The 16908-nt window shown below is 36.8% G+C and overlaps 1 protein-coding gene across 4 annotated transcripts in view; it reads left to right on the top strand.

The window, feature by feature from the left end:
• Window positions 1-1867: 1867 nt before the first annotated feature.
• The window catches only part of ccdc50b (coiled-coil domain containing 50b), a 29586-nt gene continuing 14545 nt past the window's right edge, over window positions 1868-16908 (top strand). The window contains exons 1-5 of one of the 4 annotated variants that reach the window (XM_073876354.1): window positions 1868-2057; window positions 2958-2979; window positions 5163-5270; window positions 14355-14417; window positions 14501-14624. In XM_073876354.1, the coding sequence (XP_073732455.1) occupies window positions 5222-5270; window positions 14355-14417; window positions 14501-14624 (236 nt within the window). In that variant the 5' untranslated portion in view covers window positions 1868-2057; window positions 2958-2979; window positions 5163-5221. Of the gene's footprint in view, window positions 2058-2957; window positions 2980-5162; window positions 5271-10932; window positions 11116-14354; window positions 14418-14500; window positions 14625-16908 lie in introns of those variants that run through there. The other 3 variants (XM_073876353.1, XM_073876352.1, XM_073876351.1) reach the window with 3 other exon arrangements.

Raw genomic sequence — 16908 nt, 5'->3', positions numbered from 1 at the left:
TTCGAGAATCTGTAAAAACGTCTAGCAATAAGTTGTGGAATTCAAGCCTTATACATAAATGTAAAGTAAAAATCAAAGTTAAGATTGGACAGGAAGAAAACATTAAAAGGAAGTGTTGAGAAACTGTAAAAGTTAGCAAATATTCATCCTGGAATCTGAAGCGGCACATTGCAAGAAAGCACAAGGATGTGCTACGAAAACATGGTAATAATGCATCAAAAGGTAAGCTAGTTACGTACCATTCGATGATAAATAAATACATATGAGGTAAAGTAAAATGTTTGTGTTGAATGGAGCCATAAATCCGATCATGACATGCGGACAAAATCATGGCCACGAATGATCTTTTATGCTACATTATGGACACTTCTTTTTCTTATTTAGTCTAAAGTATGGCCATAAATATAAAATTCGTTCCCAATATTCAACAGTTTGTTCCTTGGGATTAATTATTATAATATTTCATTACTTTTACAATTATTATTACTTCAAATTAGGAATTAGCCTAGTAAAACATGTGGATGTCGTGGAAACAAATTGTTAAAATTTGAATTATATCCGGAGCTCCGTATGAAACTGGATCTTAGCTAACAAACAACTGTATGTAAATACAGAAAAACACGCTATAAAAGTTACTACATCATTTTAAAATATTATTTAAAAAAAACTTAACCGAACCATTAAGCAGACATATAATTTAGATGTAGGCAACAGTAAATAATAATAATAATAATAATAATAATAATAATAATAATAAATAATAATTATTCTAAATATCAATTAAGCGTCATTAATAATAAAAATAATAATACAAATATTACAAAATGTCATGCAATTATTAATGTGTCTTTAATCCCGCTCTTTAAACTCACAAATAAAACAATTTTGTTTCTTTCCACTTCCCCGGTTTGTCTTCTTTGCCGTCTTCCATGTGTCAATGTCGTAAAATGAGGGCGTGGGGGAGGTGGAGACTTGAATTTATATGGGCGTGTTATTCTAATGACGATCGTTTTCAGCCGCGGCATTTATGAAGGGCAGATATTGCGTACACCTGAATATCAACGGTACGCACAGTTTCATAAATCAGGCGGTGAGAGAAGTGTAAGCATAATCTTACGCCAACATATACACCCGTTTCTACGCAAGAATGATAAATGAGGGCCCTTATGTCTATGGTCTGTCCTCCCATGTGATTGGTTGCATGGTGTGCCATCCAAATAAGTCCCGCCCCTGCCTGCGGAAGAGGATCACAGTCCCTTCCATTTTAATTCGACGGGTGCAGCCTTCGGAGGTCGCATTTCTAGGCTGTATACGTCACCAAGATTGTCTTTTTTCAGCATATAAACAATTTTAAAGTTGACTTAATTTCCTTAAATAGTTGTTAAATGCTCATGACTTGCGAATGTATGCTCAGTTAATATAAATTAACCAGGCTTGATAACCAGCTCGCAGGCTGCAGCCTACGGAATATGGCCTCTTGAGCGGTCATTGGCCATTCATAGTGACCATGATTCCCAGTATGATCAGTAGACTACTTGTTTTGAAAATGTACCTCATTGTTTTGGTATATAATCAATGAATACGTTTATTGCACTGTATTTTATTTTGTTCTCTTTTTTATTTCGATTTGTACAGCACGACGGTCAACTTTGTTATGTTTAATGGTGCTATAAAAATGACATCGACAGATGTTCTATAAAAATTATGATTTGTTTAAAAATAACACAATATGTGTGTCCATATGCTTCTTAGGGTGACTGGGGTATAATTTACATTTTCACATTATAACGTGTTTAAATACATAAACATCTATCATGTGTTACTGTATTTGATTCTTTAAATACAAACGATTTATTCCAGTCCAAGTATTTGAAAGTCTTGAAACAGTTTCAGATATGAACAGTAGGTGGCGCGTGGTGCACATATGAGGACTCGAGAGCATGAACTTTGTTTTGATTAAGAACAAAAGTATCAGACAGACAAAGAGCAGCGGTAAGAGTTCACGAGAGATGAAGAACAGAGGACGCATATCACGTGCATAAGAGATTTTACTCGAGGTAAGTGTGTTTTCATCACATTAACTGTAAGTTTGTATGTTGTTTTTTTTACATTAAAGAGACTTTGCTGCATCTATTCACGTGGATGTAATTGTGACAGCAGCTGGAGTGTAGTTATTTATAATAGTTGACATTAGGTATGCTGTAATTATTTGTTATTAATAATCTTACTGTTAGTAGGCCTACTTGTGCAAATATAGTCCCTACTGAAAAATCCACCTTAGACCAGCATAAGCTGGTGAGCTGGTTTTAGCTGGTCTCCCAGCTTGGTTTTAGCTGGTTTTGCTGGTGTAGCAAGCTGGTCTAGCTGTGGTTTGGTCACTTTTTAAGCTAGTCTAGCTGGACTTAGCTGATCAGGCTGGAAGGACCATCTTAAACCAGCTACATGAAGATGAAGGCTAATGTAACATGACATTGTTTTTTATATGTATTTGTGCTGGGTGTACTGGTTAAAAGACAATATTACTTACAGTAGACCATTTACATGTTTATAAAGTTTACCCCGGAGCTGCAAACTTTAAAAAATATTGAGTTTGACTAAAAACAGCATTGCAACGATTAAAAAGTTTTGAAACGTTAAGTTAATTGTACGAATTTTCTAGTATTAAATATTTAATATTTGCATTTTGCTTTAATGTCAACATTCCCCTGAGCTGATATGGGCAGGTGTTGAAGTGATCTTAGTTTTTCCAGTATGAGTTGAGTTGATCCAGACATCATGACCTTCAGTGTTAACATGATCACATATCGGCTTATCTGATTAGTGACCTAGAAATAGTACAGAATCTTAAATATGTCTTAATATGAAATTTCTACATACACACACACACACAATGGATGCAATGTGATGTTGTGTATTGCATGGTGTATTTTATAATGTATTGTGTTTAATGTTTACAGATTTTCAACCAAACTAACACATGTGAGGGATCTTATCTGACCATTAACCTTAAACTTTAAAGTCATGCATGCACTGACTGACAGTTAAACTTAAACATAATGGGGCGGTTTCCCGGACAGGGTTTAGATTGATCCAGGACTAGGCCCTAGTTATATTAGGACATTTCAGTAGTTTTTACAAACATACCTTACAAAAACAATACTGGTGTGCATCTTGAGACAAAACAATGGCACTGAAATATGTTAAGTCAGTGCAAGACGTTTTTAAGGTCAGGCCAAACATGCACTGCAAAAAAATGATTTTCAAAAAAAAAAATCTTAGTATTTTTGTCTTGTTTCAGTAAAAATATTTAAAAATGTTTAAATTAAGATGCTTTTTCTTGATGAGCAAAATGACCCAAGAAAATAAGTCTAGTTTTTAGACCAAACATATCAAATTTCAGTGATTTTGTGCAACAAGCAAAAAAATCTGCCAATGGGGTAAGCAAAAAATCTTTAACATTTTTCTTTAACACTAAATTCAAGAAAAATTCAAGAAAAATAAGCTTACCCCATTCAGATTTTTTTGGCTTGTTTTATGCACAAAATCACTTAAATTTGATATTTTTGGTCTAAAAACTAGACTTATTTTCTTGGATCATTTTCTCGTCAAGAAAAAGCATCTTAATTTAAGATTTTTTAAATATTTTTACTGAAAACAAGACAAAAATACTAAGAATTTTTTTTCTTGAAAATATTTTTTTGCAGTGTAGGATATAACGTGTCCATAAAATCGCCCCTAAATGTAATCGTGATGTTAAATTTGCTATATTTATGCATACTCCAAATAAATTTTCTTAGCTTATGAAAATAAGTAAACAAACCTGGGAAAGTACTTTTTGACAATATCTTTATTCTCAACACAATGTGTGTTATTTTTTCAGGATTTTAAGAGATTAGATGGCGATTAACATGTGCGATTGAAGTCATTGACTTCCAGGGGTGGTTTCCCAGACAGGGCTTGAGTCTAGTCCAAGACTTAAATGCTTGTTTAAGTTGTCATAACTGAAATGAGCTTGCACTGACATATCTTAAATATATCAGTGCCAATGTTTTGTTTCGAGATGCACACCAGTTTTTTTTTTTTGTAGAAAGTTCTTAAATGTCTTAATGGGTTATTCTCACAAAAACTTGGTTTAAAAAATGTCAAGCATGAAAATGTAAAAATTGCTTAAATTTACTTTTTTCCCACCAGACATTGAAAAACAAAGTCTGGAGTAAACGGGAACATTAATTTTAAAACTTTTACTGATCATTTAACACTTTCTGTAACATAATTTAAAAAATTAGTCCTAAAAAATCTCATTACCGCAACAGTCAGAAAACATCAACACTGACATATTTTCAAAATGACATGACAAACATGAAAGAACATAATTTGGAGATTCTGCACATGCATTTAAAATCAAAGTATTATGCTTCTATTAATTAAATTAACATTTTAATAAGCATCTGTTGCGGTAATGATAATCAAAATGTCGTGTAAGCATTCTGACAAGACAATATTTCAAATTAACTGTAAAAAAATGATCTTACCTGGTAACCATCTTGAAGTAACTGGTCCATGTGCTTGGTCACTCAAAATCAAACTTTATTAAAATTCTGTATGTGGGCTTAAACTGTTCTCAAAAAGTGTTGCGGAGGATGAGAACATCAGGCATGGACACATCGTTTTCCTAATTTTTCTTCATTATTATTATACATGAATATTCAGTAAATATTTTTTCTGTCATCTAAAGTAGTGTAGCAAAACATCAACTTATTTTTTTTGTAATATTTTTGTGTTAATTTGATTAAATTACAACATAACGCATGTTCAAACACAGCCGGACACATTGCGGTAATGAGAATTTCAGCAGAAAATGAGATAAAATTTCCAATTATAAATTCTTATGTTGAAATCACACATTGTGCAAGGTAGAACACAGTATTGTGTTAATTCTGATGCTTTTTAATGTTACTATATTACACATTTTAAAGCTAAAATCATTAGTGCCGTGGTGTTTCAATGGTTTCGTGAGAATCACCTTAATATATATAAGCTAGGGTTAATCTAAACCCTGTCTGGGAAGATGCCCCCCAGCATTTTGCAGTGATTAAATATAGATATACCTATCTAAGGTGATATGAATGATATTTGTCATGTTTTATTATGTATTTCTCCAGAGTTGCTGCAGGTTTCTTCACTACATCATGAGACTGTGAGCTCGGTGTGAAATCGAGTCATGGCAGAAACCGACGTTGACAAATCTCACCTGCCAGGTGTATATGACGGTATGTCTGTTTTTATAGTCTCTCAAAACGAATCTTTAGAGGTGTTGTGACATGAAGATCAACTGGGGACTGACAAAGGTTGCAGGTTCAAACCCCATCAGGAGTAATAGAGACTTGCAGTTTACCTGTTTTGGCAGCTCTTACCTGATAACACTGAAACAAAATTGGTTGCTTGCTACTACTGACAGACATCCCCTTTAAATTTATTAAAGGAAAACATTACATTTAAACATTTAAAATGATTGATAAATCTGCATGTGCATGTTTGTGTCATCTCAGGTGTTGTCTAGCAGGGCTGCTGTTGTTTATTATACGTGTTGAGATCAACATTCAGGAATGTGATGTGAGACCGGGTCAGATGGAGCGAGTGCTGTGTGGTTAAGATAAGAGCTGGAGTCGATCCGCTCCGTTCACCACACACGCACTCTTATCTGGCTTGGATGAGCCCAAGAGCTTCCCAGCGTTCCTGTTTCTTAAACAGGATTTGGTTTGAGATTCCAATCTTATCCCGTTTTGGCCTGAGGCTGAGGGGCAGGAAGAGTTCAAGTGCAGGGAAATATGAAAGGACAGTGCATAAATGCAAAGACGTCCACTTTTTAACCACGAGATTAAACACTAAAAATCTATAGTTTTATTGTCATTCACACTTAATTCTGAGAGTGCATATAAACACTGCAGCACATAGAAAGTCAAACTATCTATTATGTGTATGTTTAGGCTTCCCACGGGTCCTTGAAATCATTGAAGGTTTGTGAATCTGGGGAAAATTTCAAGGCCCTGTGAAGTTTTTGAAAATATACATACATAGATACAGGTCATTGAAAGTGCTTGAATCTATTTTATGCAATAAAATAGTTTGCATAGTTGAAAACGTCTCGGGTTACGTATGTAAATGTTGTTCCTCGAGAAGGGAACGAGACGCTGCGTCTCCCTTGCCATACTTTCTCCGTCCCTGTAACGCCGTCTTTGGCAATTTTTCAAATAGCGATATACTTCCTGGCTTCCGAGTCACTCTAGCCGTTTCTCAATATGCGTTCTCGTCTGTCCTTGCGTTCTTGTGGACTTGTGAAACGTCATCAGTCGCGGCCCAAGTACTGTTCCAATTCAAAGTTCGCATCAAGCCCAAGTTCACATAAAATCCCCGGATGTGTTCTTGATCCGCCCATTTTATCGAGGATGCATCAGAGAAGACTTGTGTGGACTTATGACAGTGAAGTTTCCCAGAATGCATTTCGCGTCAGGAGTTCGTTCTTCCGAGTCTGAACTTGCAAGTTCGAACTACGAAGGACACAAGTCCGAGCCCGGCGCACCTGGCACTAAGAAACGGCTCCCGTCTTTGACGTTAAGCCTCATCATTGGTTGAATTTGATATACACATTCAGACGCACTTACCCCTGGAGGCGTCCCCAAAGTGTCACAGCAGTGTCGCAGCGCGAGTTCCCTAGAAAGGGAACTGTAACAATGGATCTTAAAAGGTAACACGATGTAACATTGCCTCTCACTTGAAATGTGTCCCCACATTTAGTCCTTGAATTTGAGGGTATTGGACCTGGAAAGGTCCTTGAATTTTAAGTAAGGTTTGGGAACTCTGTATAAGGGACATTTTACAAATACAATAACTCAAATCAAATAACAAAAGTTTCAAAACCTAGACAGGGCAGCACACAAACCTACAAATCATGGCAAACATTAGCCAGCATTACGGGCCTTTTGCCGAGAAGGCAATCCCAGAATGCATTGTGTCATCACAATTTATTGGTTGTGAGTCTCCAGATCAGTATTTCTGCTTATTAGGTTTCATCATAGTTAGAATGCTGGTTAAAGGAACACGCCCACATTTTGGGAATTTAGCTTATTCACCGTATCCCCCAGAGTTAGATAAGTCCATACATACCTCTCTCGTCTCCGTGCGTGCTGTGGCTCTGTCTGGCGCGGCCCCCGCTAGCTTAGCTTAGCACAAAGACTGGAAGTGGGTGGCTTTAGCTAGCATACTGCTCCCAATAAGTGACAAAATAACGCGATCATTTTCCTATTTATGTGTTGTGATTTGTATAGTCAAACCGTGTACTAATAACAAGGTGATATGAGACACAGCGATATTTTAACAGTATACATACTGAGAACTATATTCTCTGAAGACGAAGCACTGCCGCATGGGCGGAGTGGTCTGCTCGCAGCACACGAGAAGCCCCTGGTGAGGAGCAGAGAGTTCGGTCAGAATTGTGCGAATCGCTCCGCCCATGCGGCGGTGCTTCGTCTTCGGAGAGTGTAGTTCTCGGTATGTGTACTGTTAAAAGATCGCTGTGTCTCATATCACCTTGTTATTTGTACACGGTTTGACTATACAAATCACAACACACAAATAGGAAAATGATCGCGCTATTCTGTCACCCATTGGGAGCAGCACGCTAGCTAAAGCCACCCACCTCCAGTCTTTGTGCTGGGCTACCGTAGGCTGGCGGGGGCTGCGTCGGACGGAGTTGCGGCGCGCGCGGAGGTGGGAGAGGTGTGTGTGGACTTGTCTGGCTCTGGGGGATGCGGTGAATAAGCTAAATTCCCAAAATGTGGGCGTGTTCCTTTAAGATGATAGCGGTCTATGTACTGTAGACAATAAGTCGTCAGCACAACTCTTGGTTTTGGAAGAGTTTCTGACCCAATTTTCTGAGTTCACATGTAACCCCCTACCCACCCCATTAACTTCACCAGCAGATATTTATAGCTTCTGTTTCTGATCCAGCAACCCGTGCCAAATATAGACAAAGAACTGCAGGAGAACAAGGGCGACAGAGAGATAAACACAGCGAGAGGAGAGGAATTTGAACATGAAACTTGTTCTCTCTCTCTCTCTCTCTCTCTCTCTCTCTCTCTCTCTCTCTCTCTCTCTCTCTCTCTCCCTCTCTTTCTCTCTCTGAATAGCTCCATCTGTTTGGCCTGGAGGCCCTTTTTTCATTTAAGGGGGTTAAAAATTTGAGCCAGACCACACTCGAACACACACACCCTTAACCATATAGTTTTTGCTTAGTTCAGTTGTTTGTTTTGTTAGATCTGGTCTCCACACCAGACAAAATAAAATATTTACGATCCAGCCCCGGACGCCAGATCACGTCAGAAAACATAAATGTATTTGTTTAACAGTCTTCTGTCATTTAAGAGGTTGATCGATCATAGCTAGAGAAGAACACAAGCAGGACACGAGACGACGTTTATATGATGATAGAATAGGAGTTTTATTGATGGGCAGTTTCAGTTGCATGTCTCAATGTTCAAACCTCGTCCAATAAGCATGTATTCAACATGCCCTGCTATACCAAAACTGCTTAAAAGCAACATCCCATAAACATTCCCTTTATCTATCTCTGTTTACACAGACAGGACAGCAAAGGAAACTTCACAAATATAAGACTGAACCACCATCAAATTAGTAAGACATATAAAATATAGAAATATAATGAATGAATGAATAAACAATAAAATATAGAAATATAATAATGAATGAATAAATGAATAAACAATAATATAATGATAAAAATAAAATTGATAATAATAAAATAATATTGATTAATCAAATAAACAATTATATGGATAACTAATGATTATACATTTATTATGATGATTATGTAAATAAATGATTAGGAATAAACTAAAAAAAAAACACTATTAAAAACATTCTGCACGTGAGGATCAAAGGTAGGATCCATTAGTTTTTTACTTCAATTCATGCATATTCTTTTAGCAGTCAGAAATTGGTGTTAACAACAGACATCTGAGTGAAATCTATGTTAGAAATGGTTAAAATCAAGTTAAGAAATTGAAAAAACAGTTCAGATAAGATACTACAATGCACTGCAATTGAGAGCATTGTTTTGAAATCCTAAAAGTAAAGAGTGCCAACCCGGAAGTTAATGGGACCCTGGTTCCCTCACATAAATTTTTCCCATAAACTTTTAGATTATCGCAAAAAAATAACCTCTGTGTTTAACAAAGGATAAAGACACTTTCTTTACTTACAAGTTAATATTCACAGATGATTAACTTGATGGACAAAACGTGTAAGTGTAATAAACTTTTGTTAAACACAGAGCTTTTTTTTCCAATAAACCAAAAGTCTATGGGAAGAATGAATGGGCTTTTACAGTCCTGCTAACTTCTGGGGTTGACCTACAAAAATATGCCACGAGCAACGTAACAGATTCAACATTGTATGCATTTGTGTCTCATCTTAACTCTTAAAAAACATGATATTATATCTTATTGAAGCTGCATATTTTAACTCTTTTGGTTAAAAATAAACAAAAATCAGTTTATAAGCAAATACATAAACAGTGTTTAGTGTTTCCTTTACCATAATTCACAGCGCTAGGGTTATAATAATGATTTATAAGTTGAACTGTCAGCTTTGATTTAATGTAAAATGTCAGTCATTTTTCAATACATTTAAAGAGCACCTATTGTCCGATTCAAGATTTTACATTTCCTTTGGTATGTAAGTGTGTAGTGTTGGGGAAAGTTACTTTTAAAAGTAATGCTTTACAATATTAAATTACTCACAAAAAAAGTAACTAATTGCGTTACTTTTCATGGAAAGTAATGCTTATGTTACTTTTGCGTTACTTTTTCTTGGCTGAGGCTTGATCTCTTTCAAATAACTTGCATTAATTTTTTAAAAAAGTAACTAGAATGTTAATGCGTACATTTAAAAAGTAATTAAAAAAATTCCGTAGAAATTACAGTGTTACTGGCAGCTGGTTGACAGTAACTTACTGTAGATTTTACATTTATGTTATTTACTGGCAACAGTTTGTTCAATGTTAAATGAACATGAAACATTTTCAGTCTTTATCTTCTACAGTAAGTTACTGGCAACCAGCTGCATAATTACAGCTAATTTTTTACAGTGTAATGCACATTACTTTTAATGCGTTACCCCCAACACTGAGTGTGTATTATTACATGTTAACGATATGCAAAAGGTACAGACCCCAAAGTAAACGATGATGTGAGTTATCGTCTCCAACATAAATCTCTTTTCTTGGACTACAACAAACACACGGATTGTAGGCAACAGTTTACTTCCTGGGATTGGTGATGTATTCAGGCCAATCACAACGTACAGATTAGCTGGCCAATCAGGGAGCTTTTCAAATCGATGAGTTTTGTACAAAATTTGTTCGTTTCAGGAAGACAATTTTATCTGGAGCTACAAAAATGTATGGTATGTGGAAAAAAAATTTTTTAACCATAAACTACGCGAAGACATTGTATTATACCAAATACACAAAAAAGTTGTTTTTTAGCAATGAAATAGGTGCTCTTTAAACTAACAAACAACTTTACAATTTACTAAACCTTTACACTTTACAACTTTGCAAAACCAAACACTTTACAATAACCTAAAACCTCAAATTTTATGTTTCAAGCAGCAATGCATCTTTAAATTCAGGGACATAAAATCTCCAAAGGCAACCGACCTTTAAATGTGAACTTTTCATTGGTTTCACTGGAACGACACGTCACTCCTTTTCGACTTTAGAAACAGGTTGTAATTTTAAGTTGCACACAGAAAGCCCTTCTTCATGGCATTTAGTTTAACTGCACCTCTTATGAAACAAGCGTTTGTCCTGAAAGAACCCATGTCAGGTTTTCCATCCTCACTTAGGGTGGAGAGGACCAACACGTTTTTCCTTCATTTCCTTTTTTTTTTCAAAATCCATTTGCCGGAGCGCCAGTGCTGTTTACCAACAGAAGTGGGAGATAGACTGATCTTTTCTACATAAGATGAACCCACACACATATGTGCTTCATGACAATAGGCAGAGCTTGATGAACAGACGCATCTTTAAAAATGGTAACATTTGTTTTTCAAAAATATATCAAATCATTGTAGTGAAATAATAGCGTAACTTGCAAAGTACTTTATTGTATTGGATGTTTATGAAATAGTTTTTTGCAATAACTTTGTGAACAATGCCCTGTCTTTTTATATTTTGATTGACATGTTTTATAAGTCTGATGTTTAACATGCCTGTGTGATAGTTCATGAGCTGTTATTAGCTCTGAGATTTTTCCACGCTTACTTCAAGAGAGTATGATGGGTATTTTGTGTATGGTTAATGTACACGGTATGTGTGTGTTTGACAGTATGTATCTTCAGGTCGCTGTTGTTTTATAAACCGTTAAATGGACCCCTTTAACAATGGCATTTGCGTGAGCTGCAGTTTTGGCACACGCAGATTTCATTTATAGGGCGTTCAGACTTTTTCCTCTCAGCTATTGTAGTATTTAAGTTTTTGACCCAGTTGGCTTGGCAGCAGATTTTTGTCTGTGGCCTTGTGTGGCATTCTTACCAGGGCAGAGATTAGATAAAGTGAAACAAACCAAACTGGAGCAGGCGTGAAAGCAGAAAATCTGTGCAATGCAATTGTGGGCTGTGAGCAAAAACAGACACTTTAATTTAGACATTAAATAAGCAGAGGCCAAAATAGCATCCAAAAATGGCTCTTTTGTCCAGGTGGCACACGTGATCTCTTCCTGACCCATGCGATGAAAGAGGCGACCTCCACAGATGCATTATAAGGGTGCACTGTAAAAAAAATCAGTAGAAATTACAATGGTATTGCAGCTGGGTTGCCGGTATTTACTGGCAAGAGTTTGTTCAAAGTTAAATACATTTCAAATATTAACAATTCTTTATCTTTACTTATTACGAGGCTCTCTGGAATGCTTGATTCTGATTGGTCAGTTGAGACATTTGCAGGTTCGTTCTTTTCAAATAATAACCGCTCCAAAGTAATAACGCATAGCCGGTACTACTTGTACGATTAAAATCGCTCCGCGCCAATAAAGATTACTGTTTGGCGCCATCTTGTGACAAACACTGGACAACCACAATTAAGAATGGAAAATTTAGACATTAATTTTAACATGTACGGAAAAAACAAAACATTTAAACAGTGGATAGAAGAACGAACAACGACAAGACACAGAGAGCTTACTGAGACTGAACTTGACAAAATAGAGCATGACAGCTATGAAGCCAACACTCACAAAAATACAGAATGGGCATTAAAACTTCTCAAAGACTGGCTAAAAGAGAAAAAAAATGGAGACAGACAAGTATGAAGCAGAGGATCTTAATAAGGTATTACGATCATTTTATGCATATGTGCAAAGTTTCGCGGAAGGATAAAAATGTTAATTTAAAACAAATATGCCAATAAAATGTTTCAAATTCATATTCATGTCCGTTTATTTTCTTATGTGACAAGTAGCCGTGTAATAAGCGTCGGGTCCTGATCACACTGTCGGGGCTTATTTCCCGATAACTACCGGCTGCCTCTACATTATCCCTTACAGAATGAAACTATACAATAACAGCCTCATGCAAAGCATTCTGGGAACCAGAAATCATCATCAACCTTTTTCTGTTTTTGCTTCAGATTTTGTTTCCCAGAATGTTTTGCTTGATGCTGTTTTTCTAGTTTTATTCTGTAAAGATAAAGACTTGTAAATGTTTAATGTTCATTTAACTTTGAACAAAATGCTGCCAGTTATTAACATACATTTAAATCTACGGTAAGTTACCAGCACTCAGCTGCAAATTTCTACTGAATTTTTTTACAGTGAGAGTAATATAAAGACGTTAATTATGTCTACATTTAATTATTTTGTAGACACCAAAGCGACATACAATGCATTTAAAATGTACATTTTATTATGTGTTTCATGGGATTAAACCTACAACCTTTGTGCATGCTCAACCTTTGTGCTTTCCAAGCATAGCAACTTGGAGCATTGATGTAAAGCATGCATTACTGAATGCAAAATGCAACTGCCCGTCAGTAATTTAATGGTTAATATGCACATTGGGCCTAATAATATTAACATTTATGCATTTGACAGACCAATGCAACTTACAACGAATTCAATCTCAGTGTGCGTATTCTCTGGGATCAAACCAGTGAGCTTTGCATTGCTAGCACAAAAAATGACATTAAAGGAATAGTTTATTCATTTTCAATGTTAAAATATGTTGTTGCCTTGGCTGGGAGTTGTTGGTGCATCCCTCTATCATCTGTGTGCGTGCGCGTGGGCGCTGGGGCGCGCTGCGACGCTTCGATGGCATTTGGCTTGGCCCCATTCGTTCAATGGTGCCATTTGGAGATGGAGTTGGAGGTGACCAAACACATCGGCGTTTTTCCTGTTTGGGACGAGTAGTTGTACGAGCAAGTTTGGTGGTACATAATAAAACGTAGCGCTTTTCTAAGCGGATTTAAAAGAGGAACTATACTGTATGGCGCAACAGCACCCTTGGGAGTACTTCGACTCGCCTGAAAAGTCCGCTCCCCTTCTCACTCTCATAATGGGAGAGGGAGGGTGTTACTGCACCGAGTCGAAGTACTCCCAAAAGTGCTTTTACGCCATAAAATATAGTTCCTCCCCCAAATCCGCTTAGAAAAGCGCCACGTTTTATTTTGTACCACCAAACTTGCTCGTATAACTACTCGTCTTAAATAGGAAAAACGTTGATGTGTTTGGTCACTTCTAACTGTATCTCTAAATGGTACCATTGTATGAATGGGGCCAAGCCAAATGCCATCGAAGCGTCGCAGCGCGCTCCAGCGCCCACGCGCACGCACACAGATGACAGAGGGATGTATCAACAATTCCTAGTCAAGGTAATAACATATTTCAACATTGAAAATGAGTAGACTATTCCTTTAATAGCATAACATCTCATTGCTTAATATTGTAGCAGTGCGGCCCGTGACTGCTCATCCGAGAGGCACTTATTCAAAATAAGTGTGTGAAGTGTGTTGCTTGCGTTTTCAAAATATGTGTTTGTTGCGTTATGTGAACCATGTGCATCACGTGTTTTGTCAAAATAAGTGCATAAACCCTTTAGACACGTCTGCAGCAGGCACAAAACAGAACACATATTTTGAAAAAAGGAACCACAACACATGACGGGCTACGTACATGTTGTGACGAACTTCGCATCGAGCGCCCTCGAAAAATAAGTCACCGGCTGCCACTGTATTGTAGTAATGTCCTGTTTTTAATCCTGTTGATGTTGTTTTGTCACAGCGTGCCAGTGTTTCTCTGTGTTAGAGGATGGGGCTTTGGCTCACAGTCTACAGGAGCAGGAAAGTATGTATCAAAGATCCCTCATCCTTCTTAATTTCACTAAGTTTAAATGGTCCTGAGGCTGATTCAGCTGTGTTATATCCCAGTCGAGCACTTCTACAGCACCAACATCCAGAAGAACCAAGCGGTCCAGAACGATGTTCGTCTGGCCCGGAGATTACAGGAGGAGGAGGAGCATCAAGCGGATCTTCATCCAGATCTGAGAGATCTGTAAGAACAAACGTTATAGAAATTAACAATGCTTCAGTTCTGTTACTAAGAATGGGATAAAGTGCAATAACATCAATGCTACAAAGATTGTAAAACTCTTATGAAACTGTTTGTCCCATCAGTTGTTATTCTTTGACCAAAATGAAATCATTCAAAATATTCCACACAGCATTTTGAACTGATAATTTTAAGGTTAATTGCACTTGAATTTTTAAGTCTTTTTTAACAAAGATAGTTAAAGGTGCAGTGTGTAAATTTTAGCGGCATCTAGTGGCGAGGTTGCGAATTGCAACCAAAGGCTCAGTCCACTGTTCACCTCTTGCTTTTGAAACACATAGAGAAGCTACAGTAGCCGCAGAGCCGGCGCCAGACCATAACTGACAGGGGGGCACGCGGCTTCCAACGGGGGGCACACAATTAGCAACAATAACTTGCAAAAACAAGGCATTAAAACAACAAATACAGTGCAAGCACACACTTATACAACTATTACAGACTGTCAACTCATTACAGACTCGTTACAAACTATCGCTGCGCTCGCGCTTTGCTCGACGCAACAACAAATTGCCCTCGCGCGGCGCAAGCCATTGAAATTAATGGGTTTCATAGCGCAGCCCAGCGCACATTGCGTCCTAAGTAAAAGCCGTTATGAAAGCCGCTTTACCATAACCTTGTGGCAATGCTGTTAACGGTCTATAGCCACACTTCACATTTAAGCTTACATAAATTAAAACAACGCTAACTTACCTTTAAAAAAGCTGAAGCCGACGTGTACGAACATTAAACTTCCTTAAAATAGTGCCCTGTAGATTTGAAAATTCCACCTCGACCTCTAATCTCCGAGTTTGAGCCAATCAGTGTTTGCATGAAGTCAGATGAAGCAGGCAGTGCTGGTTCGTTCTAAATGTTCTAATATCCATATTTTACACGATCCATAAAATGCCGCGAAAAAACACGTTGCTAGTATCAAGTCACAAATATGCTAAAGCCTAATGACGCATGAGACCCGGCAATACAACCAATCAGAGAAACTGGTCTATTTTTATTAAAGAAAACCTATATCAACTATATTTTCCTCATTTTATTACATTAAAAGTCATGAAACATTCAATGTTTAACTTATTTTAATTATTCTTGATATATATTAAATTAATCAAAAACTGTGTAGGGGGGCACAACAACCTGTTTGGGGGGGCACGGACCTGGGTAGCCGCCACCGGACAAACATGTCATTGCTAGAGACAACTTAGTAAAAAAGTTTGTCCGTTAAGAGCTTCTGTAAAAACATGGTGGCACAAAATGGCGACTTCCATGTAAGGGGACCCTCGGTGTATGTAGATAAAAACGTCTCATTCTAAGGTAATAAACACATAACGGTTCATTATGAAAGGTCTTTATACACCCCTGATCATATAGTTTTGTATATTATTTTTCATTTCTGTAAAGAGATCCTTCTAAATATTACACATTGCACCCTTTAGTTCCAAAATGCAAAATGTAAGTCATGATTGCTTGACTTTTTGAGTACAAACAACATTAGGGCTTTCAGTGATACAGTTTAAAACAGCAATAAATGTGTTAGTACACTGAAAAAAAGGATTCATTGAATTTAATCAATTTTTATAAGGTAAGTGGTTGCAATCAATTTATTTAAGCTACATTTAAACAAAAGTTTTATATTTTATTTTACTTTACTAATCTTTTTTGTTTAAATGTAGCTTAAATAAATTGATTGCAACCACTTACCTTAAAAAAATTGATTAAATTCAATGAATCATTTTTTTCAGTGTATTCAACATTAAGTTTATTGTAAATGTAGACTAATTTCAGACAATATATTTGATATTGATGTTTGGAAACATAATTAATTTAGAGTACTTTTAAGAATGTATTTTATAGATAAACAAACTCATGTATGTGTTTGACCCCCTTTCACCTTAAGAACTGCCTTAATGATGGCATTGATTCAACAAGGTGCTGAAAGCATTTTTTAGAAATGTTGGCCCATATTGATAGGATAGCATCTTGAGGTTGATGGAGATTTGTGGGATGCACATCCAGGGCACGAAGCTCCTGTTCCACCACATCCCAAAGATGCTCTATTGGGTTGAGATCTGGTGACTGTGGGAGCCATTTTAGTACAGTGAACTCATTGTCATGTTCAAGAAACGAATTTGAAATGATTCGAGCTTTGTGACATGATGTATTATCCTGCTGGAAGTAGCCATCAGAGGATGGGTACATGGTGGTCATAAAGGGATGGACATGGTCAAAAACAATGCTC

This window comes from Misgurnus anguillicaudatus, chromosome 14 (genome assembly GCF_027580225.2).
Source record: "Misgurnus anguillicaudatus chromosome 14, ASM2758022v2, whole genome shotgun sequence".
NCBI classification, from domain to species: domain Eukaryota; kingdom Metazoa; phylum Chordata; class Actinopteri; order Cypriniformes; family Cobitidae; genus Misgurnus; species Misgurnus anguillicaudatus.
This window is presented reverse-complemented; position numbering and strand designations above follow the sequence as displayed.